General features: G+C 44.6%; 1 protein-coding gene across 1 annotated transcript in view; it reads left to right on the top strand.

The window, feature by feature from the left end:
• Nucleotides 1–27,901, top strand: part of CUX2 (cut-like homeobox 2) — a 362,552-nt gene that overhangs the window by 192,260 nt on the left and 142,391 nt on the right. The window contains exons 2-3 of the mRNA XM_006865423.1: nt 8,926–9,036; nt 12,623–12,670. Coding sequence (XP_006865485.1) covers nt 8,926–9,036; nt 12,623–12,670 — 159 coding nt within the window. The remainder of the gene's footprint in view (nt 1–8,925; nt 9,037–12,622; nt 12,671–27,901) is intronic.

Below are 27,901 nucleotides of genomic sequence, written 5' to 3' on the forward strand. Positions count from 1 at the left end.
CAGCAGTGCAGGGAGGTCCCAGTCTCTCCACACACTTGCCAGCATTTGTTGTTTTATGTTGTTTTTTTAACTTTGCTACTAATGCTGGAGTAAGATGATACCTGATTTTTGTTTTGATTTGCATCTCTCTAATAACTTTTGATATATGGTGCTGTTGGGTCAGCACTAGACTGGGAACCACCAGGTATCCACCAGCTTCTCCTTGGAACACCTATACAAGGTCGCTATGAGTTGGAAGTGACTCAACGGCACTCAACAAGAACAAATGACTAGTGGGCATCCTAGTATGGTGCTGTAGGATAAGCACTGGACTGCTAACCACAAGGTTGGCTGTTCAAACCCACCAGCCACTCCTCAGAAACCCTATGTTGTTGTTGTTGTCAGGTGCCATCGAGTCGGAACCGACTCATAGCGACTCCATGCACAGCAGAACGAAACAATGTTCGATCCTGGGCCAACCTCACCACCGCTGCCACCCCCGAGTCCATCAATGATGCCACCTGGCCGATCCATCTCGTTGGAGGTCTTCCTCTTTTTCTCTGACCCTCCACCCTACCCAGCATGACATCCTTCTCCAACGATTGTTTCCTCCGGACTACATGTCCAAAGTAGGAGAGACGAAGCTTAGCCATCCTGGCCTCCAAGGAGCACTCTGGCTGCACTTCTTCCAAAACAGATCTATTGGTTCTTTTGGCAGTCCATGGCACCCTCAGTATTCTCCTCCAACACCACAACTCAAAGGCATCAATTCTTCTACGATCTTCTTTATTCACTGTCCAGCTTTCGCATCCATATGAGGCTATTGAAAACACAATGGCCTGGGTCAGGCGCACCCTAGTCCTCAAGCTGACATCTCTGCTCTTCAATACTTTAAAAAGTTCCTGTGCAGCAGATTTGCCCAGTGCAATACGTCGTCTGATCTCTTGACTGCTACCTCCGCGAGTGTTGATAGTTGATCCAAGAAGAATGAAGTCCTTGACAACTTCAATGTCAAGAAAACAAAAATCCTTGCATCTCAATGTCAAGAAAACAAAAATCCTCACCACTGGACCAATAAACAGAAACCCTATAGAGGGTCACTATGAGTCAAAACCAACTTGACGACTGTTAACAACCACAACAGCAATGGTTATGATTGTGAGCATTTCTTCATATGTTTGATGACTAACACTTCTTTAGAGAAGTGTCTTTTCATATTCTCTGCCCATTTTTAGTTGGATTGTCACCTTTTTGTTGAGGCGTTGAAGCGTTCTATAAATTTTAGAGAGTACTTCCTTGTCTGATATGTCACTGCCAATTTTTTTATCCTAGCCTGTAGGTTCTCTTTTTACTCTTTTGATGAAATCTTTTGATGCACTAAGTGTCTAATTTTTAGGAGGGCTCAGTTATCTATTTTGTCTTCTGCTGCTGTGTACTTTCAATGACATTTGATAGTGTATTTGTACCATATATCAGAGCCCCTAAGTTTGTCTGGTTTTTTTTTAAAATGTTTTATTGTGAATTATGTGATAGTTTAAATGGGAGAACATTAGCTTTACATTCATCCTATCGTATATCATTTCATTGCCATGATTACAGTCCCCTCCATGCATCATCAACCAACCAAAGGGCAAAGGGTATACCCTGCAAGCCTGCCACCTCTCCCCATCCTACCCCTGGTCATCAGCACACAGCCCCTCTCCCTCTCTGGGTATACAGTCCCCAGCCACTCCATCTCTCCACGTCATCATCTCTGCCTCCATCTCTGGTGTCACTGTTTCTCTGGGTAGGGTCCCACACTTCGCTCTTCTCCCTTGATGATCCGAAGGACCTCCACTCCTGGACTGCAAAGTCAATCACTCCCCTCCTTTTGCTACAAAATGTCTACCTTTACATTTCCAAACCTGACAGTCCTGATAACAATTATTCACTGTTGTACCACAAGACACCTATCCCCATCTCCTTTCATCAGCCCCGCCCAAACAGATTGGATACTACTTAGTGGAGATTCTACCTTCCTCTGCACCCTTTGGATCTAGGCTCCCTCTTGAAAACTTGTAAGCCAGTCACTTCTTGCCTTTGAACTCCCCTACCCCCATTTTGGGTAGCCAGTGTCCAAGTTACCCATCCCTGTCTACTCTTATATATGGAGGGGGTGGGAATGATCCTTGCTGTAAAGATTTGTTCCCTCTTTTGAGCTACTGCATCCATAGGTGTAGGTCAAGTTCATCAAATTGTAGCAGATTACTCTTTTTTTCCTCTTCTTTCTTCCTCTAGTTGAGCTCTGATCATCCAGTCATTGAAGCCAGGGCAAGTAGGTATTATCTGCAAGTGTGGGTGTTCTTTTGTATATGCCCCCTCTTCTTATCAGCTGGATGCTTCACTCTCTACTCTAGTCTTCTGTGGCTATGTCACTGACTCTGGGCTCAAGAGTCTCCAGGACTTGCCACATTGCTGGCCAACCAGGTCTATACCTGGGTTCACAGGAGTTGATTGAACATTGTAGGGCTTAGCTCACAACTTCATTGCTGTTTTTCCCTCATTTCCCCTTATTGGTGATGAACATGGTCACCAATCAGAGCACATGTCTGCTAGTATATTTCCCATTGAGTCTTAGTCTTGGAAGGGAGTTTGCCCTGAAGGGACCCGAACACTTACCTTGATGTCTCCTGGGCGAGCAACTGCTTATTCTTGTAGTGATCAATCGGACTGCCGTTATTGTTTTGTATTTTCCCTGTTGGTCTTTTAAGAAGTATCTTCTTTTCTTCTAGCCGCTCCAGGCTGGTCTGCTTGTCCTTTCAAGTGGAAATTTCCTGCCTCAGAAGATTCTGGATGGGGTTCAGGATTCCATGTATGGTCTTATGTAATGCAGAGGCTCCGCAGGAAGCCTCCTTCACTGGGCACGTTGTAGCCCCATTTTACGTATTCCAATCAGTTATAGGCAGAAGACAGATTTAAAAGTTTTCTATGGTGATATTTCTGGCTATTCCTTTCTCTCCCCTTCAAGTGTCTGTTTTATAATGGCATGCCAGGAAAACAAGATTCAAAAGACAGCCAAGCAGTTTGTCCGTTTTTTCACTGATGATCTTTACAGTTCTGATTACCAGAATTATTTATGTCCCTAGCTTGTCTGCTTTGATTTCTGAGTTTTTTGAAATCCACATTGTGTCTGATTCATCATTGCCATTCCCTCATCAATGCCTAGCACATCAAAGACTGCAGTTGGATGAGCGGATTGGTGAATGGATGAATGGATGGATGGATGTAGGGGTATGGATGGGTGGGTAGGTGGATGATTAAGTGGATGAATGGATGGATGGATGGATGGATGGATGGATGGATGGATGGATGGATGGATGAATAAGTGTGTGGATGAGTGGCTGAATGGATGGATGGATAGTCGAGATTGTATCTCCCTGAAATAAGTTGAAAGCAGAGCTTTGTATTTGTGTTTGGAGGGATGATGACTGCTCTGGGACTCAGAACCACTGTTAATCTTGGGTTTTCAAACCTTGTCTGGAACCTCACTTATCACTTCATCCACATAATGTACAACATAAAGTGCTTAGCACAATGCCTTAGCACATATTTTGTTGTTATTAAGTGCCATCAAGTCAATTCTGACTCATCGCGACCCTGTGTAGAGTTTCCAAGGAACAGCTTGTGGGTTTGAACCATCAAACTTGTAGTTAACAATCCATTGCTTATCCTATAGCACCACACCAGGACTCCATTCAAAAATGTTGATGCTGTTAGTTGATCATGACAATTATGATACTTTGTATGCTGAGTAGAAATTCTCCATAGAGTTTTCTAGGTTGTGACTTTTTAGAAGCAGATTGCCAGACTTGGCTTCCAAGGAGCCTCTGGGTGGATTTGAACTACCAACCTTTTATTGAGTGCTTAACCATTTGTGCTTGTATGGTTTACTATAGGAAACTTACTTGTAAGATGTCATTTGAAGAAAAGGTGAAGGGGTTTACAAATGAAATCTGGTAGTGATTATTAGAAAGGGTAAATGGGCACAGGGAAGAAGCCCAGAATCGGGAGTGTGGTCAGGCACTGGAACCAGAAGCCTTCCTGAATGCTTACACTGAAACCCAAAGAATGACGAGGGTCCGCTGCAAAGACCGAATGAGGGTGCCCATACTGAGGGAACATTGGGGAGGCCTAGAGTGCAGAACCCTAGTGCTTTTGGACTCTAGCAAGGAATCTCATCTGGCTGGGAATGAAGCCAGAGTACAAGTGTGGAGTGTGTTTTAGGGAAGTGGGGAGCCAGAAGCAAGGGATGTGCTGAGGAAAGGCTTTCTTTCCCTTGACACCCAGAGTCTTCACTTTTGAAGGAAGCCCTCACCCCCAACAATTACTGCATCCTCTTTAGAAGGTCTCTTCTCAGGAGAAGGTGTCTGGGTTGGGGGTGATCTTTTGAAGCTAAAAAGAGAGGAGGTACATGCTGTGGGGAGCTTGCATTCCTACCTTGTGTCTTACGTGTATTCCTGTCCCATAGAACACAGCATTTAACTCAAAACTGTACATTGTCTCTTTGGTGCCAGGGTCATAATAATTTGAACCACTGACTTTGCAGTCCAGTGCTTATCCTCCAGTGTCACACCTGGACTCCTAAGGGGTTGCTGTTTGAGGTACTGGAATGTTCTCTATCTTGAGCGAGCTAGTACAAGTGTGAAAATTCATTGAGCTTAAAATTAAAGCTTTGCAGATCTCATTCAAACAGGGACTAAAAGAAATCTTATAAAGATAGTATTAAGTAAATGTCGATATGCCAGCATTGCTGCAGAGGGGCATGTGTGGTTGAAGTCTTGGCAGTGATGGGCTGGACTGTTGAAGGCTCCAACATTCTGAAGTGCTGAGGGCCCTGGAGAGGTGTAAGACCCAGGACTGCCACCACGCTGATGTGAGAATGAAGGGCACTTGCTGGACAGTGAAGGCTGTAGCTCCTGCCATGGGTAGCCTTTGCTCTCGGCCCCAGCTTCTAACTGCAGAACCCTGGTCCCACTTCAGATCCATCCCAGACTCTTTTCTCTTCGGGCACTGGCCTGAACCTCAGCTGCATCTATCATCTGCTTCAAGCTCATTAAAATTATTTCTTTTTAGTTGCAAATGGGCTGTTTATGATGATCATTATTTGAATAGCCTGTGTTGGGCTCCTGGCTGTCTGTCTGCTGCTGACGGCTGGTTAATCAGATGAGTCTCCCTGCCTGGGCTGGACCCAAAGTCTGAGGCTGTGTTAATCATGGCTCCCCTGGGGCTGGAGGCTTGGGGCCAGGGTGAGGAAGGAGAAGGACTTCTGCTTGGTTGTCAAAGGATAGGCCCTCCTAGCTTTATGTTTGTAGGGGATTGGACGCTCGTTTCTAAAACTTCAAACCCATGCTAGTTTATGTCTATGACACAGTTTTCTCTGGAGCTTCAAAATAACTACGGTGCCAGGAGGTGTTTCATTAACAAAATGTGTTTGTTTTAAAGAACCTGCTGTGGATTCTGTAGCTGATCCTTGTGATCTGTTGATATTCAAATATCCTTTCTTTTAGGGTAGGAGGAAGTGGTTTTAAATGTCTCTGTTTTGAAAAATAAAACTTGGCAATACTTTACTGGTCCCCCATTTATTTACTTATTCGGAGGTTTTGTTTTTTTGGGTTTTTTTTTTAACTGATCTGAGAAATCCACACCTCTGAGCTGGTACCATGCTTTACACGTTACGTACTTACATCATTCAAAACTGGTCCCCTGAACTCCCTCTCAGTCAATAGGGAAGTGGGGCAGAAGCCAGGAAAAGTGCAGGGCATTAGAAATGTGCCTTTCTAATTCACCAAGGACATAAACCACACCTGAATTATTAGAATTGACTGTAATTTATTTCTCAGCCACAGCTTGAATCACCTTATGGACACATTAATGTGTTACATGAGATGATGTATGTAAGATGCTTAGCATAGTGCCTGGATTACAGTAAGCACTTGATAAATACTAGTTATTTTCTGGATTTTTTATCATGATAAATATATTTGTAACAGAATATAATTATTATTTGCTATTTCCAGGGTCCTGGTGGTGTAGTGGGTTAAGCATCAGACTGCTAGCTGTGCAAGGTCAACAGTTCAAACCCACCAACCTACTATTGTTGCTACTATCAGTAGTTATAGTATGTTTATCATATACCATATGTTGTTCTGTGAATAGTTTGTTTACACATATAGGTATAGGGTGCTTATGAAAATAGCTCAATGGTTTCGCAATTAGCAAAAATGTAAAACGTACATATTATTTGCATAAAAATGTGAAATTTTAAGCTTGAATCGTGAGCATAGATAAGCAAAATTAAGATGACAGAACATTCACATCAGTGTCGTCACCTGCTCCTGAGGACTGAGCAGAAAAGATACACTAAACACCAAGACCTGGGCTTGGGGTGTGGCCAGGGTCTTGCTTTGCCTCTGCTCTATCTGTAGTGTGGGTGCAGCAGACTGCCTGGGAGATTTGGGTGTCAGGGAACAATTATAATGCTACTCTGAGCTCTCCTTCCTGAGCCTGGGTTTGATGTGTTAAATAAGGAGTCCAAGTCCAGCCACCATTAGGCAGATTGATTGCTGGGGTAGGAGGAGGTACAGTGTCCCACCAGAGACAAAAACATAGTATCAAATATATGATAATCCAAACATGAGTGAATGTGAGCAGAAGCCCACGTCCTGATTGTTCTGCAGAAATGTAAAAAGTCATATCCTTGTCATTAAGATAGGCGAGAAAAAACTGAGAGCACTCTACTGCAACTCATTTGACCATGACACTGTAGTTCCTTCTTTTCTGCCAAGTGAGACTCTCTACCTGACTGCCTCAACTGACTGGCTCTTGTCTACCTTTGAACTCATCTGTTGCTGCAAACACAGATCTCCCCTCTCCTTAGTCACTCAATATTTAGTTGTGGTTAATTGTGGTTTCTTTATTGAAAACTGTGATGAGCTTTTTTTTTTTTTTAATCATGATTAAAGCAGAAATCTCCCTCCTTTCTTCAGACCCGTCAGAAGCTCTTTCTCTCTCTCTTCTCTCTCACTTGTACTTCACCCAGCTCCAAATTCCATGAAGAGTTTGCCTCCAAATCCATTTCTCATGGGTGATGTAAACAGTTTACTCTTGGCTGCTAATTGGAAGTTTGGCTATGTGAACCCCCTCAGAGGCTCCGCGGAAGAAAGGACAGATGATCTACTTCCATAAAAATTACAGACAAGAAACCCCTATGAAGCTGAGTTCTACTGTGTAACAGATGGGGTCACCATAAGTCAGAACCAAGTTGGTGGCAACTGGTTTTACAGAGCTCAGTTTAAAATCTATTTCAGCACCTTGGAGAGCCCCACAAGTCTGGTTTCCTTTGTCTATTTCAATAGTAATGTTTATGCTTCCATTTTCTTCCCTCTAGTCCCAAAAGTTTCCAGTCCCTCCCTGATTTCTCCTAAAAGCTCCATAGGCTTGAGACATTTACCCCAGGTTTAGAGCCGTCTCTATAATCTCCAATTGGTACGAGGTTTATGGAGCTATGGTGAACTGCTATTGAGCAGATTTACCGACTCTCAGACATGATATAAGACAATTACCAAGCATTTTTGTCTCTTAGAGGGGAAAGGATTTGCAGCGGGTTAATAATACTTTTATTTCATTATCTAATGGTAAAAGTGTTTCATTGTGTGTGCGAGATGAATTTGTATTAGCAGTGACAAATGGGGTCTTTCAACACGGTGCTGGGCCTCATCATACATATGTTAGATTAAAGAGTTCACCCTAGAAATACACTCCCGCATCTGCGTGTGTGTGTTTTTAATAAATCTGATTGCAGAAATTTATTGCATCATCGGATTTAGGAAATTATGGAGCTTGATTGCTGCAAATATAACCGGGTGATATATACAGAAAGGCTGCTCGAGTTATGGTCCAGGAAAAAAGCCCATCTCAGGATGGTGCAAGAAAGCAGCAGACCACATAAACAGAGCCTATCTTGAATTATGCAAATGAAATCCATGATGACTAATGGTGAATTGTGCTCCCCTTATGGAAGTGCCTCCATTAAAGTGAAGAAAGCCGAGAGAAGGGCGACAATATACATGTTCAGCCAGCAGACGTTGTCCTCCCCGCCCCTCCCCACCCCCCTTCTGTCCCTTGCTTTCTTCTTTTTTTTTCTTTCACTGGTATAGCCTGTAAAAACCTGGCTGGCGCCTTTATTGCCCACAGACAGGCAAGGTACCTTCCAACCCATATCTGAATCCCGGAGTCTTCTAAGAAATATTTCTTATACTTGAAGTGAACCTTAAATGATTAACTGCAGGATACACAAAAGGTCAGCCTGCTTCTTATTGGCACCTTCATTTTTCCAAAATCTACTGAAATTAAAAAGCCATCTATATCTTAAAAGGCGTATTTATGAACCCTTAAGTGTAAGTAACTCAGAGTTGGAACAGTTCCCACCTCTGATATATGAAAGCTGTCGGCAGTACTTTCTTACATGATAATATGCCCATACAATATGCCGCACTTGACTATTTTGACACGGTTTGGAGATGTTTTCTACAGTTACTGACAAGCTTATGCCATTACTCCTTTTGGAAATTTAAGAGGTGGGGTAGTGGGCAAGGAAAGAGATGGGGGGAAAAAAAAAGAAAGCAACTCCACCCAACTTTATGGGAGGTTATTGATCTGGCCTGACTTCCAAACAGCAAAAAAAAAAAAGGCTCTTGATTTGTTTTCGGTTGCATCCCCAGTTTCGTAAATTATTCATTTGTGCCAAGAGTCAATAACCTGTCTTTTCGCAGCTTTGTAAGTTAAGAAAACTTGTTCGGAATGCTGTTTTGTATGATGATTAAAAACGAAAAGGAGAGGAAAAACTCTTTTTCTTTTTTCTCCCTTTCTTTCTCTCTCTCTCTCTCTTTTTTTTTTTTATTGTTCCAGAAGGAGCTTAATTCCGTTGCTTCTGAGCTGTCTGCGCGGCAGGAGGAGAGTGAACATTCTCATAAACATTTAATTGAACTCCGCCGGGAATTTAAGAAAAATGTACCTGAGGTACAGTATATTTGCTGTTATAGAATTAACTCAGTAGGAATGCAGATTTTTCTCTGTTCAAGCTATATTTTGAAAACTGTAGACATAAGTGACTTACAAGAAAAGAAGCTAATTAGCCACAAAAAAGAATCACAGCCCCACCCCAACCTCTGGTGATTCTTGGGGTAGCAGTGCTCAGCGGTGCCGTCTGAAGCCATAGCGGGACACTTTGCCATTAAAGCTATTGTTTTTGAGGGCTCTATAAAGCATCCTTTTCGCCCACATTCATCTCTAAATCAAATGCTTGGCCTTGACAGCAGAGGCAATTTGTCCAGAGTTCTTGATTTTCCTTTGCTTTTCCTTTGGCGTCAGGGAGATGGTGGTGGTAGACGCTTCCCCTCTCTTCCATCCTTCCCTCCCTCACCTGCCATCTCTGAAACACTGCCTCCTGCCCACCCTCCTCCCCAACAAATCCGTCTCAGCCCCTTTTTTCCTTCTTTTTTGCCTCCTTGGCAACTCCAGCCTCTAGCTTTGTCTTGCCCAGTGAGTGCCCTTTGAGCATGTATGGAACCTCCAGCAATGTAAGGACCCTCCCTCGAAGTAAGGGACCTTCCCCCACCCAGGGGAGGAGACTAGAAAGGACATGTTTCTGTTGTTTATAGGGTGAATGTGTGAATTTCATTCCCTCCTCCATCAGGCCCCCTGTTGCTTCTCAGATTTAAAAACTAGTGGGAATAAACACAAAAGAGAAAAAGCCCTTGCACTTCATGTAACTTCAGCAATGATGTGGTGCATCAGAGCCATTACAGGAATCATCTGTGACCTGGGGTTTTGAGCCCATTCCTCACTAACACCTGCTATGATTTCTCTCTAGGGTTAGCAGAGTATTAGCAGGTGAGCTTCCTGCTCAGGTGCTCAGGACCTTGGAGGAGGTTGGGGCAGGATCTGACTTTAGGGAAGTCAGTTTCGGAATGGATCACATACATTCCACAACTTACACTCTGGCCACCAGAATACACAGCTGTCTTACTGATGGAGGGCGGGGGGGGCGGGGGGGCACTAGGGAAAGATGAAGAAGAGGCAGACCTAGCCAGGACTCTGGACTCATTGGCACAGGAGATGTCAAGACTCTTGGCTGTGAATTCCTTTGCAACTCATAAATACTTCTGTTTCTTCTTGGCAGGAAAAGGACAGGATCTAGCTAGATCTTGTCTGCAGAGCAAATCTAGAAGGAACTAGGTTGAAAGGTTTAGAGAAGGTGCACTTGGAGAAGGTTAGTTTATATCTGCAAATGTGTCCCACATCTGGGCTTCAGAAAGATGAGTCTTTGGTTTGACTCGAGCCCGAGGGCATGCATGAGAGTGACTGGCTTTCCCTTTACCTCAGAACAGATCCACAGTTGGATCTTTAAGCGGATTTCCCTCAAGGGCATGGGTTAGCCTCTTGGAAGCTGGATGACATGACCCCAGGTCATGACAGCTCCCCTGATGCTGGGACAGACTGCCCTCCATCACTTCCTTCTTCCTCCAGGGCCATTTCCCCCCAGACCTCATGGGAACCCTCAGGTGATGAGGGAAATCCAGACCAGGTTTTCAGCCTGGAGTTCAGCTTACATAATTTTAATACCGCATAATTATGCAATTATGTAATTAGGAGGAATAAGTTTCCATTCCTATTATAGTTGCGCCTCTGAAAATTCTCATTTTTGGAACTAGACGCTCCTGATGGAAAGAGTCATGCCAGAATTTTATTTAAGAACATCATCTGGCTGCTGCCCAGCTCGCCACCCACTTGTGACTTTGCTCAGCTCTCCCCAGGGGTTAAGCAGACAGGGCAGCGGGAGTCTAGGAATGCCTGTATTCCCTGCCACTGCCCCGTGGCCCTCATGTTTGAAGCCCCTGCATTCCCTTGAGTATGGGGCTGTGAGAAGAGCCTGCCAGCGGAGTCTGGACACCTGAGGCCAAGGGTCAGTTGTCGTACTCACTCTGTGACCTCAAGCAAGCCACCCCCCTCTCTGCACCTCAGTCTCCCCTTCTTTAAATTCAGGGGACTGGACTAGATCGTTTCTGAGGCCCCTTTAAACATGCATGTTTTCTGAACCTTGACTGGAGGTTTTGTACTGACATATTTCATTCAATCTGTAAAGCCTTGTAAATTTAAAAATAAGTTGCCCAACATTTATTATCTCAAATTTCACTGGAAAGTTCAGGTGTTTGGTGTCTTCTAACAGATTGGTGAGTCTTGGAGCCTGAAAGCTACTTACCCAGGTGACATTCATTAACTAGAATTGAGTCGTTGCTATGCCCATTTTCCTGTCTCTACTTGGTGGACATTTAAATTCACAGCCTCTGACCCAGATGCTCAAAATGTCCTTCTCTTCATTGCTCAGGCTGTGCACCCACGTTTCCTTGTGATTAGATTCACCAGGGACACACACCCTCCCACACCCTTCAGCGTATCCACATGTATCTACAGACAGAAATCAGTGAGGAGGGGCACCCAGGACCCACAAGGGGGATCTTTTCTGGACAGAAGCAACACAGCCTATTTTCATTGTTAGGGATTTACTTCTTTAGCTTTTCTGCCCATCCCTTCCTCTCCCACTTCCCTTCATTGCCCTCTCCCATTCCATCTTCTCTAGCCACCTCAACTTCTCCTCCCACAGGAATTTCTTAGGACCATTGTAGCTGAGTCCAAAGGGGAGCTCAGATGAAAATGGAGAGTTGAGGATTTGGATTTTGGAACCACTTGACCTTGAAAGACTTCCCCTCTTGCATGCTGAGGGGGAAAAAATAGAAGTCAACCAGGGGAGCCCTTGGGAATTAGAACCTCAGGTTCACTTGTGAAAGACAAGAAATTAGGATTTAGAAATAGGAGGTTTGGGTCTTCCAAGCCAAACCTATTCTGAAGCCAGCCCACTTCCATAGCTCACATCCAACGTTCAAGAAACTCTTCCTCAGAGCCTTTCTAAGTCCCCAGACACTGCACATTCCTGTGAGACAAATACAGAAGTGACGGTGACTAAAATGTAAAATGCAGTCTTTGGAAGAGAGTTGGCAGCTGGGGTGGAGCATCAGAAGTCACATCCAAGAGGCAGCTCCTGAGCACAGCTGGACGAATGAGAAGGTGTTCCTGAAAGGATTTTCTTAACTTAGCATGGACATGGAGAATCAGGGCCACCTCTCCAGCTGCCAGTGGCAACTTCAAGCTAAACAGTCAGGATAGCTTTTTCCTCAGAGTGCTTCATGATAGACCACCAGTTCCACAAGATATTTGGCACAAAAGGGATTTGTGATCAAATCTCTGGGAAACACCACTTCCTCTCTCCCTCTTCTAGAAATCCCCAATAAGTATTAGCCTATTAGAGACACCGAGATGTCCCTCAGGGAAAAACCCTCTTGATTTGATGTTTCCCTATCGGATTTGACTTTGTACCCCTTTGTCAGTGTCTCTGTGTATGAGGAACTCTTAGGAAATCCCATTGAGTGCAGGTCCCTCAGGACATGCTTAGGAAACACCGTTCTTGGGGACAGTGGCGAGCTGTAAGCAGGGGCCGTGGGGGTCTCCTGCCTGGCACTTGTGAACTCTTCACTGATCTCTTTTTCAGGAAATCAGAGAGATGGTGGCACCTGTATTAAAAAGCTTCCAAGCTGAGGTAAGACCCAAGGCCCATGACATGCCCAAGAAGTACTTCCGGTTCCCTCTCCCATCCTATCAGAATGGCCAGAGAAAGCTTCCCCACCACCATTGCAAACTCTGCCCCAAATCCTCCAGACTATTCAATAGTGCCATCATCCAAAAGCATTCTCTTTTCTGTTTGATGGAATTACAGTGTCTGATCCCAAGAAATCTCCCTCCACTAGACTTTGCACACAGCTTTGCACCAGCTCTGCTACATATAAGATCTGTGAGCTTGAGCAAACCACCTCACTTTCCAGACTTTTGAAATCCCATTTTGAAATCAACAAACTCTCCTTCAGCTTTCTCCAAGGTAGCCACGCAGATAAGTACAAGCAGTTACCAACCCACCCTGAAATCCTTTCTACCAGCCCACCTTCTAAGTATAAAATTAACATTGTTCACGTTCTTTCCTGCCAACCCAGCAGGCCTTAATTCCTTTGGCAGCAGCTGAACTGTCCTCAGCAAACCATGTCACTTGTCTTCCTTGAGCCCTGAAGTGGAATTCTGAACCTCCTCTATCTCTGCTCTTTGCTGGACTGTGTGACCAGCTTCTGAGAATATCCACTTGTCCTGTTGGCGCAGGAGGCAATCTAGGAAAGACTTGAATTACAGCAGGTTGTGGGGAGTAGAAGGGAAGTCCTCTTCTAAAATGATCAGTCTTTTGAGTGGGGGCAAGGGTACTTCAGTCTCCTCCAGGGCCCAGACAGGGACCCTGGAAAGACTTGTCTATAGATCTTAGCAGTGGAAATGCATTTGAAGACTGTCATCCACAAGTGCCTCATCACTTTAAATCTGTTTCCTTGGAACCACATAAGAGAATGAGGCAATATTAAAGTAAACAGTAACCAGGCCTACACAAATGTTGCTGGTTTCCATATTTCTCTTCCTTCATTTTATTATGGAGTTGAGTGATATTGTTATTTATTTAGAGGACTATACAATATTGATTCATTCTGTTGTGAAGTGCCTGGGCTGGAGGGAAGAAAAAAAAGAAGACCAATAATATAGAGGATGTGTTTTCAAGGCTTTGTGTTTTTTAAGAAGAATCTCTCCTTTGATTCCATAAGGTGCACTCAGCACCCAGCCCTCAGCTCAGCCCAAAGACAGGCTTTTTCGGAGAGTTGCACTTTCTCAGCTGTTCCCTTGCTTGAGTTGGTGTGGACAGAGCCTTTTAGCTTCTTGGAACTTCAATTTCCTGATGCATCATTTGCAGGATTAACTGAGATATAATGCAAGGAAAGGGCCTTATTTAACATCTGATGCATGTATTGCTGTTAGGGAGTGGAATGTACATGCTCCAGGTCAGCCTGGGTTTGAATCCTAGCTCTGCCTGTGGCTAGCTGTGTGACCTAGACATGGTACTTAACTTCTCTGTGCCTCTTGTTGCCTTAGCTATAAAATGGAATCATACTTTTTTTTACTTCATACAGTTGTGATTGAAGAAGAACAAAGTTGATACACATGCAGTGCTTATAGTATTGCCTTGCACATTGTTGTGGTTGTTGTTGAGTGTCGTAAAGTCAGTTCCAACGCGTGACGACCTGTTAGAGGGTTTCCAAGGCTTTAGATCTTCATGGGAGCAGAAAGCTCATCGCTCATCTTTCTCCTGAGGAGCAACTGATGGACTCGAATCACCAACTTTGTGGTCCACTGTCCAGTGCTTATTGTAAGGAGCCATCGTGCTCCCCATCTTACTCGTTGTTGTTATTAAGTACCGTGGAGTCGGCTCTGACTCACAGCGACCCTGTATAGGGTTTCCAAGGAACAGCTGGTGAGCTTGAACTGCCGACCTTGCAGTTCAAATGACTTTGCAGTTGGACGCATTAGCCTACAGCGCCATACTAGGACTCCTATTAGGCATCATTATTTTATTATTCCTCTTATCAGTGATCTTGAATACAGTTTATTTGGTATTATTATCCTGTGTTGGAATAGAGGTCTCTTCCTAAACTAGCTGTTCAGGACATGTGCCATCTTTTCAATAAGATAGTGAGTTAAATATAAGGTTTAGATGGCAATCAGAAGTCCTAAGGGTAATGTAGTGGGAAACATATGGAGTTGGACTTAAACAGATCTGATTTGAATCTTAGCCCTACTGCTTAAACTGCCTGTGTGACCTGAGGTAAGTTACTTAACCCCTGTGAGCTTCCACTCTCCTTCTCTGTAAAATGTGGCTCATGGTAAGGATTCCAAGAACTAACCAACATCGAGGCAGCTGACACTGTCTGGGACACAGTTGGGGAGAGAAAGTCTTACTGGTCCCTGAAGGGGGAGAAAAAGCTGAATTCTCATTTCCCAAAGCCCATATATCCAATTGAATAGACACCATTTTAATAGTTTGGAATTTTCAAAGGACTTCGTTAATTTTCTTAAGAGGGCGTTCCATCGTCCCTTTAATGTACCCAAAAGACCACATTTGTCTGGAGTTTTATTCCCGAAACCTCTGCTTTGCTTGTGACCTATTAACTAAGTCATGGCTGCTACAATGTCCCTCCCAGGCCTCGGGGGAGCAAAACTGTCCAAAAAAAGGTGTTAATAAAAAACATCTTCTTCATTCAGGATAAACTGCACAGGCTATTTAAAATCCAAATTTAATTTTCACTTTAGTTTTTTTAATGAGGGCCCATCCTTTTTGCTGCTTCCCTCTTGCAGTCCACCATGCTTGGGCTGAGGATTCCCAAGTGGGTATTAATCACAGCACAGAAATATTCCCCATGGCAAACACTGTCCAAAGTCATATAATCCAGCCTGTAAAATGCCAGGACTGAACACTGCATCCAGTGTTCCCTGCTCTCCACTGCAGGTCTCTTGTTGAAAGGTAACATGTTTGGGTTTATTCCTGATTTTCCCTCCACCAGCTCTGGTATATCTATATCTATAGAGCATGAGTACCCTTTCTATCTTTTTGTATTATATATGTGTGGGTCGTTTTCTTTCTTTCTCTCTCTGTGTGTATGTGTGTCTCGGTGGGAGGGGCAGAGAGGAAGTGAGTTTGCCCTGCTGTGAATCAAGAAAGCTTTTCTCTCCGCCTTGATTACATAAAGGACAGTTTTGATTTCCCCTGTTCAGGGAAACAAAGACAGCCAGTGAAGGTGGCTTAATGGAGACAGCTTGAGACAGCTTGAAATGGCCAAAGTTTGAATATCCTTGCGCACAGAGAAAAGAGCAAGCCGAAAGCCCCGCTAATTACAAAAGTTGCTTTATGAAAGATAATTCAAAGCAATAATTTAGCAAACATAATCAAGTCGCACAGATGGGGTTGTTGATGGATGGATTGCAACATGCAATTAGCAGTTCTCGCAGTTACATATCATTAACCCTCCGAGCACAAAAATTATTTTCTCATTATTAGTTGAAAAGGTAAAATTAAGCTGACTAGACAGTAAAGGAACAAACTACAATTAATTACCTTCATTTATTACAGTCATTATTTTAAACTTATTTTTACTTAGAGAGAGAGATGAAAACATCTAAATTAAAAGTTTTGTTATGCTAAAATTGGAGGTGAAACTTTTCTAAGGCGTATGCACTGGCCCTGCCAGGAAGCTGCCAGAGCTGCTTCAAGAAGATTCTTTTTTCCTTTCCCACAGAAGTAATTGGATGTGGCCAGACTGACTGCAAAGCCTTTGAGGTTGGCCCTGAATGGAGGCATCCACACTGGCCCAGTTGAAACCCAGCAGTTTGGGAACAAGGCTTTGGCCTCTGACCCCCTAGGAGAGTGTGGGTGTTAGACAGCCATAGTCTGATTCCCACCCCTACACTGGCCAGCTCCTGTGACCTTGGCAAGTCACTTGATGTCTCCATGTCACTGTTTCCTCCTCTGTAAGTGACATGAGGATCAATGAGACTCTGTGTATCAAGTGGCCAGCATGTCATCTGTGGTGGGTGAGCATGGTTGCAGGGGCTGGACATGTCCTCCCTCTGGTGCCTGCCAGCATCACAACTTTCAGCCTAGGTGAATGTTTGTTGGATGTGTAAATGACTCAGTCAGTCAACCAGTTGATCAATAAATGAGGCAGTTACCCTCCAATTTGCCAGCTGGGAAATGGGGTGGTGACACTTTGCCTACCTGAGGGCTTTAGGGATACCCTCCTGGTCAGAAGCATAAAACATCATGACCTGCTGTGGTCGGAGGCATTCAAGAACCTTCCCTTCAGCTCGTGTGGCATGATACCCTTCTAAAGGTTTAGAAAAGCGGCCGTGAGGCCACGTATGAAGAGGCCTATTAAATCATTACTTGAGTCCACAAGATCATTTATTCTCTCAGCAAACGTTTTTAAGTACCTACTGAATATTAGGCGTTGTTCTAAATGCTGGGCCCAGTGGAGTCAACTTGGTTCTTCATGTGAGGGAAGAACAAGGACTTCCCAGAGAGACAGGACCATCCTTCACTCAGCTGTACAGTAAGTGCAGCACTTACTGTGTGCCCGGCTTGGCACAGGGCTGAGGGAGATCCAAGGATGGGCGAGACATCGTCCTGTCCTCAAGAATTATTCATTCCTCCACCAAGAAATGGTATCTGTTTCTCCATGATTTGAATCTGTGTCCACTTCAACCAATGAAACATGATTGAAGTGACACAGTGCCAGGACCAAGCATAATCCTTAACCCACCTATTGGTTCCATCTTCTGCCTCTTAAAACCCAGCCTTCATATAAGAGGTGACTGTCCTGAAAGGCCTTGGGGGATGAGACACCACATGGAGGAAAGAGAGGCCAAAGATTTCCCAAGGCCCAAACATAAGTCCAGAAATCATCTTGAACATCCATCCCAGGTAAGCTGGCAGCTGACTCCAGCCTCAGCTACCATCTGCCTAGACTGCATGAGAGATGCCAAGTGAGAATTTCCCAACTGAGCCCATTCAACCCACAGAACCATGAGAAATAATAGGTTTGTGGTTGCTGTAACCCGCTAAGCTTTGGGGTGGTTGGTTACACAATGCTAGGTAATGAGAACCCACCATACACACAAAGGTCCTTCTCTCTCCTCTCCTCTCACCCCTATGCTCCTCTGTTTTCTCCTTTCCTTCTTCAGCCCCTCACTCTCTTCCAGCCTGTTGGCAGATTTTCTCCCAGCACCAAGTACTAGCACCAAGAACTGTTACCACCCATGGTAGATGCCAGTCCACAGACGGCCTTCTGAGCTTAAGGCTGGCATTGCTCTCCAGGCCCCTAAGCTGGTTTCCAGGGATCCAGGTGAGGAGGGGTGACAAGTGTGAGGCTTTTGTCTCCTAGATCTACTTTGTGTTTTTCTAATGGGATTAGGGGACATGGATGGATACAACCCCCAATGACTGCAAGGTGTGGAAAGCACAGAGCTAGGGTCCATATATAGACAGCAGCAGGAAAAGGGACCCTGCTGTTTCCTCTGTTGAGGGTTCAGGTGACAAAGTGTGGCTGCATGTCCGCCACTGTATAAGCACTCAGCCCCAGTGGCTTTTAGTTGGAGGAGTGAAGGGCTGTCAACCATTCAACAGTAGACAGGTAAATACCTAGTTGAGGCATTTGCCCTACTGTGTTATCTGGAAAACGAGGTAGCGCCATTTTTCTGGCCTGATTTGCGTGGACTTTGAGTATACCCTCCTGGTTAGAGATATTAAACATCATGACCCGCTGTGGTCAAAGGCATTCCAGAACCTTCCCTGCAGGCCTCCCCCAGCCAATGATGCCACAGTCTGCTCTGAACACCCTCACTTTAAGGTAGGCAGGGAGTTGAGAGTTTCCTTCTTTTGTCCACATTTCTCCTGCCAAACTCCTGGTGGTTGACCTGGACAAGTATCACTGTGACTTTGGGGCCACCTCTGTCAGTAAGTAGCTGTGTTTGGTGATAAAAGTGGTCCCTGTCTTTGTAAGGGAAACCTCTTGAAGTGACTTTTCTTCCATACCTACTTAGTGCTGCAGACTTTCTACTGATCGTCTCGTGCATTCATTGCTTTATTTCTATGGGGGCAGGGTTCTCTGGCTCCTTTTTACAAGATGAGGAAACTGGACCTCAGAGAGGACATGACTGAGACCCCTCCAGTGCCTGCTGAGGCAGGGGGAGCACCAAAGGCTGTTGGCAAATTCAAGAGGATAAGATCTCAATCCCTTGGGAAAGGCTGGGATCAGGAAAGCCCCAAAGGCAGAAATTACCAGGCCAGGACCCCTGTACCAGCCTGTCCCCTGCCTACCTCTCCTCACAGCCAGCTCATTCCCACCTCAGAGCACTTGTGCTTGCCATTCCCTCTGCCTGGAATGTTCTTCCTTTCCCCACCTCTTTGCCTAATTAACTCCTTCTAAGTGTCAGATCCTCAGGGAGCTCCCAGACCACCTCCCAGCCCCCTGTCCAGTGTAGCACTGTCTATGCAGCTGTTTCAATAGGGGACCAGAGAGCCACGGTAAGGGCTGAAGCTGTGACCATGAGAGGCTTTAGAGCTGAGGACAGATAGCATGTGACTTAGGTTTTACTGTCTCTCTGGCTGCTAATCTGATAGCATGAGGGCCCCTGGCCTGGCAAAAACAAATGAGATGAGAAAGCAGTGTTTCCCTTACTCTCACCTCAACTGCTACTCACTGTCCCCTCACCCCCAGAGGTTTCTGGCTTTCTGCTTCCAGACAAAACACCAGGGGTTCGCACGCCAGCCCTGAGCTTCCGCTTCTGCCTAAGGGACTCCTGCTCTGTCCTTTGACTGGACATTTCATGACAGTCTGCTTTTAGCTGTTGATTTTGGGGTTTGGCTTTGATCATTATTTGCTTTTGCAGCTGTCTTTGATTTCACCATTTCCTTGCGCTCTAATCTACCCTTTTGCTGGCGCCACTCCCGGCAACGGCGTTACCCCCCTTTCTAAGTGTCCTCTCTACCATCTCTCAGAACCACACAAATGATAGGGAGACATGGCCTTGCTGCCCCCAGGGACAGTCTGGGGAGGGGAGTGGCATGGACTGGTATGGGCCCTGGAACCACATTGGCAAGGGCTCATTTCCCAGCCCATCCACTTCCCAGCTGTGTTGCTGTGGGCAAGTCACTTAACTTCTCTTTTAGAGTCCCTAAACCAGTTTGCAGGAGTGTGATGGCTCCATGTGATAAGTGCTGGACTGCAAACCACAAGGTCATGCTTTGAGCCCATGAGTTGTTCCGAAGGCTTTCTGCTCCCACAGAGATTTAAAGCCTCAGAAACCTTGTACAGACTCGCTGTGAGTCAGAGCTGGCTCTAAGGCACATAACAACAACCACAAACCAGTTGCTGGAGTCCTGGTGAGGTGCTATAGGACAAGCACTGGACTGCTAACAAGGCCAGTGGTTCAAACCAACAAGGCACTCCTTGGAAATACTATACAGAGTCACTCTGAGTCGGAACCAACTCAACAGTACTTAACAACAAAGTCATTATTGAGTTGATTCCAACTCCAGGCGCCCCCATGTGTCAGAGTGGAACTGTGTTCCTCAGGGTTTCCAGAGGCTGATTTTGGGGAAGATTGTCAGACCTTGGGGTCAGCTCACACCACCGGCCTTTCAGTTTGTAGCTGTCACTCATTTCTCAGGGTTGGTAACTGAGACCCTGCATGTGACAGTGAGTGGTAGTCCAGGACACCAGCCAGCAAAACTCATGTAGTGTTTAGTGATGCTGTTCCAGCATCCTCTTGGGAGCTCTTCTGCAGCAGAGCAAGGTCAGAGCCGCTGCCTCAACTGTGCACAGGTGAGGCAGCAACCTGAGCCAGCGTAGCTCTCCCCTAGCAGAGCAGAGGGTGGAAAATAAAACCTCTACCAGGTGGGTTGAGCAGGTCCTTCAAGGGGCCAGGTGGTGCAGGAGGGCCCTAAGGCTGTAGGTTTTGTCCCACTTTACCAAGGGCCTGAATCAGATTTGAGGTGGCTAGGGATGGGAAGGTCACCATCGCTCCACCAGACCCATGTCTTAAGATGTGTCTTTGCTGTGCTCTTCTTCCAAACAGAATTTGCCAGGGAGTTCAAAATGTGCAGGCAGCTGAGCAGCAAGCCAGGACTTGGCAAGCAGTACGTGCTCAATAAACAGGAGAGGAGTGGCTTGCAACTTGCATCTTGAATTGAATCTTCCTCCTTCTAGTCTCCTTACTGCATGCACACACATGCGCACACACATACACCCTCCCTCCTAGGAAGTTAGCAGCTCATGTGCACCCAAAGGCACCTTGGAAGAAATGTCTGGCAATCTGTTTTTAAAAAATCAGCCGCTGAAGACTATATGGCATAAAGTTCTACTCTGACACACATACAGGCTCACCATGAGTCAGAGCTGGTGCTGGGGTAACTAGTTCTTCCTGGAGCAAGTTACTTTGGTTACATCTCATCCCTCTGGTCCCCATTCCTCGGGTTGCAGTAAAACTTAGAAGGGGTTGAACATCCTTCTGAATTTAATATTAAGAACCCACCAAGGCGTCATTGAACCTGTCACACCATATTACAACCAAATTAAGAAGCAGCAGCCATCCTCTTTCATTCAGTATCATATGCCTTATAAAGTAAATTATTAATGCTTTTCCCCCCCAGTTAAGCAGTTATTTGCAGTTGTTCCGGGTATTTCTCATTAGAAATAACATCATCTAAAGAACGATATTGATTGATTTTTTTAATCTTGGAATCATGGACGTGAACCACATATTTATATGACATTCCCTTTAACTAGAATTCTCGTGCTTTATTTTTATATTATTGATCTTTTTGACACGAATTGCTTTTTGGCCTTGTGCGAACATTGTAAGCTTTCTGCCTGCAGAGGAATGGGCCGGCGTCGTGGCCGACTGGGAAGAGTGATCGCTCCCTGCTCGTGGCAGCAACATTCCCGCACATTTAACAACAATTAGTCTGGGCTGACGCCATGTTAGGCTTTCCGAGTATGAAAATTTACAAGCCTTTTAATGGACTGCATTATGGAAGGCCGTGAGGGGCCAGTCAGTGGGGAGATAAGGCCGCCGGCATGCATCCATCTCGTGCCACCAATGGCGGAACATCTCTGAGGGTGGGTGTCTGGCTCCCTGGTGAGGAAAGGAGGCAGAAGCTACTGCCAGAGTGACCCGGTGATAACAGGGTGTGGGTGTGTACCATTCATGTATGCACTGACAGTCTACTCACCAGATGGTAGCTGAGCACCTACTGTGCGTCCAACATTGCGCTAGGTGCTGGGACGAGGTGGTGAGCATGATTGTCTAGTCAAGTTTAAGAAATAGTTGAACACCTGCTGTGGGTATTAGGGTGGGCACAAAGCATTCATTCATCTGTCACCCACAGTGGAGTAGGAAAGATTTGAGCCTTAGCCTCACACAGGCCTGGGTTCAAGTCCCAGCTCTGCCTTTTTCCTGGTTCTTAGGTTACCGTTGGATTTGCTGTCTGTAAAATGGAGTGATAGCAGTCCTTTGTCCCCCAGGGAGATCATTAGGCCTCACTGTGGTGTCAACTTACCCGAGACAGGAGATGGGGCATTGGGATTTATTTAGCATTGTTGGCCTGCTGGCCTGGAGCCACCCTCTCCACCCTCTAGTCTCTGCAGAATAGAATGTTCCAGACCCACATCCCTGTCCTCCCATTTGACTGACCACCGAATGTCCCAGAGCTGGGGCTCCTGGAGAGCTTGCTCCCGTCTCAGGTGTCAGCACAGTGTCCCTTCCCCTTCTTCCCTCCTCAACTCCACTAAGACCTGCTTTCCACAACAGATACTTCATTGGCGCCTGCTGTATACCAGGTGAACACCAGGCTTTGGGTGTGTGGCAAAGGGCAGCCACAAATACAAGTTCACTTCAAAAAGTTTGTAGAAGATGGAATTAAAAGATAATAGAATTTTTCCATGGTTCATTTTTTTCTTTTTTTGTGAATTGAGTGATAGTTTACATGGGAGAACATTGGTTTTACATTCATCATTCATTGCAATGATTACAATCTCCTCCATGCATCATCATTCAACAGTATTTGCTTCTATTCCCTCTGGGGGGTTTTGTGGGATGTGGAGGGGAGTAATGTACACAAAAACACTCAAGAATATACAATCATTTAAACACCAAAGGGCACATTCTGCAAGCCTGCCTCCTGGCCGCTTGAGAAAGAGAAAGCACACAGCCTTTCTCTTTCCATGAATCTAGAGTCCTCAGCTGCTCACTCTCTCCATGTCCCCATCTCTGCCTCCATCTCTAGTGTCATTGCTTCTCTTGATAAGGTCCACATTCCACTCATTCTCTTCTCCCTTGATGGTCCTAGGGTCATCTATTCCTGGACTATAAGATTAATTACTCCCCCCTTTTTGTTTCAAAACTTTTACCTTTATAGTTGTAACAGTCACAATTAGTCATTATAACATTTACTCTCACTATTGAATCAAAAGAAATTTATCCCCATCTCCTTTCACCAGACCCATCTAGACAAGATGAAAACTATTCAGTGGGGATTCTACTTTCCCTCATACACTTTTAAACTAAACTCCCGCTTGAAAACTTGTAAGACAGTCACTTCGTGCCTCTATATCACCCCCATTTTGGGTAACCAATATCCAAGTTGCCCGTCCCTATCAACCCTGTTTGCAGAGGGGATAGCACTGATACTTGATGTGAAGACTTCTTCCCTCACAGTTAGTTTTTTGAGCTACTAAGTACAGGTCAAGTTTATCAAATTGTAGCAATTTACACTTGTTTCCTTCATCCCCCCAAAATTGCTTTTAATATTCCTCTAGTCAAGTTCTGATCATCAAGCCATTGAAGCTAGGTCAAATGGGTACTGTCTGCAAGTTTGGGCATTCTTGTGCTGATGCTTTGCTCTCAGCTCTAGCCCTCTGTGGCTATGTCCTTGGCCATGGGCTCAGGAGTTCCCAGGTCTCACCATACTTCTGAACAATCAGTCCTTTCTTTTCTCTCTCTGTTATCTCCAGGTAGATGGGAGTCTATGGAACATGGTTGAACTCAGCCCATATCTTCATTACTACCTTTCCCCCTCTTCCATTCACCAGTAGACCAACGTGGTCACCAGCAAGTTTACATGCCTGCTTTGTGTTCCCTTTGAATTTCAGTCTTGGAGGGGGGTTTGTCTTGAAGGGATTTGATTGCTTGCCTTGATGGCTTCCCGGTGAACAACTTGCTTATTCTTGTAGTAGCCAATTAGACTGCCATTTTTTTGTTTTGGGTTTTTCCTGCTGGTCTTTCTTTCAAGGAGTATCTTCTAGCTGCTCCAGGCTGGTCTGCTCGTCTTTTCAAGTGGGAATGTCGTACCACAAAATGTACTGGTGGGGCTCAGGATTCCACCTAAGGTCCTATGTACTACAAAAGCTCTGCAAGTAGCCTATTTCACTGGGAAAATTCTAAAACCCCTTTTAGGTATTCCAGTCGGTTATAGGCTGAATTCTATGAATTTTTGAAGCCCCCTCATACTACCAAGATCACATAGTTGAAAAGTGGAAGAGTTAGAATTTGACACAGGTCTGTACAAGAACATTGAACATTGATGACCTGACCCAGCTGCAGTGAACTTCTCACTCACATCACAGTCTAGTGCTGGTTGATGAGAACAGCAGGGGAGAAGCGTGCTGTGTTCCACACAGTCACTCAGGGACCCAGGCCTCTCCTTCCTCTGGCTTTCTCACATGCACTTGGCATATGTGAGGCATTCTTCTAAGCCCTCTACTCATAAAAACTCTTGAAATCCTCACTGTGACCCTTGGAGGTAGGGGCTATTTTTAGGCCGATTACTATTAGATGCTACTAATCAGTTTTGCCATGTAAGGAAACAACCCTGTCCTGTGCCATTCTCATTATTGTTTATTTGAGCCCATTATTGCTGATGCTGTGTCGATCTCTCTTACTGGGGATCTTCCTTTTCTTTGATTTCCTTCTCCGGGGACTGGTCCTTCCCTAACAACATATGCAAAGTACGGGAGACAAAGTCTTCCAAAACAAATTTGTTCACTCTTCTGGCCGTCCAGTACTTTCAATATCCTTCTTCAACACTGTAATTCAAGAACATCGGTTCTTCTCCAGTCTTCTTTATTCATTGTTCTGCTATGACATGTGTATGACATGATTTTAAATGCCATGGCTTGGCTCAGATGCACCCTAGTCCTCAAACTGTTATCTTTGCTTTTTAGCACTTTAGAGAGGTCTTGTACATCATATTTGCCTAATACAGTATGTTTTTTGCTTTCTTGAGTGCTGCTTCTATGAGCACTGATTGTGGATCCAAGCAAATTGAAGTCTTTGACAACTTCAGTCTTTTCTCCATTTATCATGATGTTATTTATTGGTCCAGTTGTGAAGAGTTTTGTTTTCTTTACATTGAGGTACAATTCAGGCTGTGGTCTTTGATCTTCATCAGTAAGTACTTCAAGTCCTCTTCACTTCCCGACTTCAAGTCCTCTTCACATCCCACAAGCAAGGTTGTGTCATCTGTATATCGCAGGTTGTTAATGATTCTTCCTCCAATCCTGATGCCATGTTCTTCTTCACAAAATCCAGTTTTTCAGATTGTTTGCCCAGCATACAGATTGAATAAGTATGGAGAAAGGATACAACCCTGAAACACACCTTCCCTGATTTTAAACCATTCAGTATCCCCTTGTTTTTTTCAAAGGACTGCCTCTTTTTTTTTTTTTTTAATGTTTTATTGTGAATTAAGTGATAGTTTACATAGGAGAACATTAGTTTTACATTCATCCTGTTGTACATCGTTTCATTGCCATGGTTACAATCCCCTCCATGCATCATCAACCAACCAAAGGTTATATATACCCTGCAAGCCTGCCACCCCCTCACCCCTACCCTTGGTCATCAGCACACAGCCCTTCTCCCTCTCTGGGTCTACAGTCCCTAGCTACTCCATCTCTCCACATCATCGCCTCTGCCTCCATTTCTGGTATCACTGTTTCTTTGGGTAGAGTCCCGCACTCCACTCTTCTCTCTTGATGGTCCCAGGGGCCTCCGCTCCTGGCCTGCAAAGTCAATCACTCCCCTCCTTTTGCTACAAAACATCTACCTTTACATTTCCAACCCTCACAGTCAGTCCTGATAACAATTATTAACTATTGTACCGCAAGAGACCTATCCCCATCTCCTTTCATCAGTCCTGCGCAGACAGATTGGATATTACTCAGTGGGGATTCTACCTTCCTCCATGCCCTCTGGATGTAGACTCCCTCTTGAAAACTTGTAAGCCAGTCACTTCTTGCCTTTGTAGCCCCCCATTTTGGATAACAAATGTCCAAGTTGCCCATCCCTGTCTACTCTGTGTATGGAGGGGATTGGAATGATCCTCGCTGCAAAGATTTGTTCCCTCGTTTGAGCTACTGCATCCATAGGTGTAGGTCACGTTCATCAAATTGTATCAGATTACTCTTTTTCCTCTTCTTTCTACTTCTGGTTGAGCTCTGATCATCTAATCATTGAAGCCAGGTCAAGTGGGTATTATCTGCAAGTGTGGGTGTTCTTATACATATGCCCTCTCTTCTTATCAGCTGGACACTTTACTCTCCACTCTAGTCCTCTCTGACTGTGTCACTGACTCTGGGCCCAAGAATCCCCAGGTCTTGCCACATTGTAGGACTTAGCTCGCAGCTTCAATGCTGTTTTTCCCTTACTTCCCTTTATTGGTGACAAACGTGGTCACCAATCAGAGCGCATGTCTACTCGTATATTCCCATTGAATCTTAGTCTTGGAAGGGGTTTTCCCAGAGAGGACCTGACCAGTTGCCTTGATGTTTCCTGGTTGAGCAACTTGCTTGTTTTTGTAGTAATCAGTGGGACTGCCGTTATTGTTTTGTATTTTTCCTGTCGGTCTTTCTTTCAAGAAATACCTTCTGTTCTTCTAGCTGCTCCAGGCTGGTCTGCTTGTCCTTTCAAGTGGAAATTTCCCACCTCAGAAGATTCCACGTATGGTCTTATGTAATGCAGAGGCTTCGCAGGAAACCTCCTTCATTGGGCACATTGTAGCCCTATTTTAGGTATTCCAATCAGTTATAGGTAGAAGATGGACTTACACGCTTTCTATGGTGATATTTTTGGCTATTCCTTTCTCTCCCCATCAAGTGTCTATTTTATAATGGTATGCCAGGAAAACCAAGATTCAAAAAACAGCCAAGCATCTTAACATTATTTCCCCCCTTTTGCCCATTCCAACTATGTCAAATGACTACCTCTTGGTCTATGTACAGATTCCTCATGAGCATAATTAAGTGTTTTAGAATAGCCACTCTTGGTAATGTTATGCATAATTTGTCATGATCCACACAAATGCCTTTGCAAAGTTAGTAAAGCACAAATAAACATCTTTCTGATATTCTTTGCTTTCAGTCACGATCCATCTGCCATCAGCAATGATATCCCTAGTTCCACGTCTTCTTAAATTTATAACAGCTCCCCATCAATGTACAACTGCAACCATTTTTTAGTTACCTTTAGGAAAAACTTACGTATGATTTTAATAATATTGTTCAGTAATTCCACCTTGTGTCGCATCACCTTTCTTTGGAATGGGTACAACTATGTATCTCTTCAAATTGGTTGACCAGTAGCTGTCTTCCAAATTTCTTGGCATAAATGAGTATTTCCAGTGATGTATTTGTTTTTGAAATATTTCATTTGGCATTGTGTCAATTCCTGGAATATTATTTTGCTCCAGTGTCTTCAGTGCAGCTTAGACCTCTTCCTTCAGTACCATCAGTTCTGGATCATATACTGCCTCTTGAAATGGTTGAGCATCGACCAAATCTTTTTGGTACCGGAACTCTATATTCCTTATATTATCTTTTGGGGCTTCCTGCATCATTCAGTATTTTGCCCATGTGATAGTAGTGGTTATGTGCCATGGAGTCAGTTCTGACTCATAGAGTTTCTAAAGCTGTAAATCTTTATGGGAACAGAAAGCCTCATCTTTGTACCATGGAAATACTGGTAGTTTTAAACTGCTTACCTTGAGGTTAGCAGCCCGGCTCATAACCACTACACTAGAAGAGCTCCTATTTTGCCCATAGAATCCTTCAGTATTGCAACTGAAAGCTTAATCTTTTTTTCCCCTCAGTTCTTCCCGCTTCAGAAATGCTAAGTGTGTTCTTTCCCTCTGGTTTTCTGACTCTAAGTGTTTGCACATTTCATTTTAATACTTTGTCTTCTTGAACTGTCCTTTGAGATTTTTTTGTTCAGCTCCTTTACTTCATCATTTCTTACATTCACTTCAGCTTCTCTGCATTCAAGAATAAGTTCAGTGTCTCCTCCGACATCCGCTTTG

The sequence above is a fragment of the Chrysochloris asiatica genome, unplaced genomic scaffold, assembly GCF_000296735.1.
Source record: "Chrysochloris asiatica unplaced genomic scaffold, ChrAsi1.0 scaffold00078, whole genome shotgun sequence".
Taxonomy (NCBI): domain Eukaryota; kingdom Metazoa; phylum Chordata; class Mammalia; order Afrosoricida; family Chrysochloridae; genus Chrysochloris; species Chrysochloris asiatica.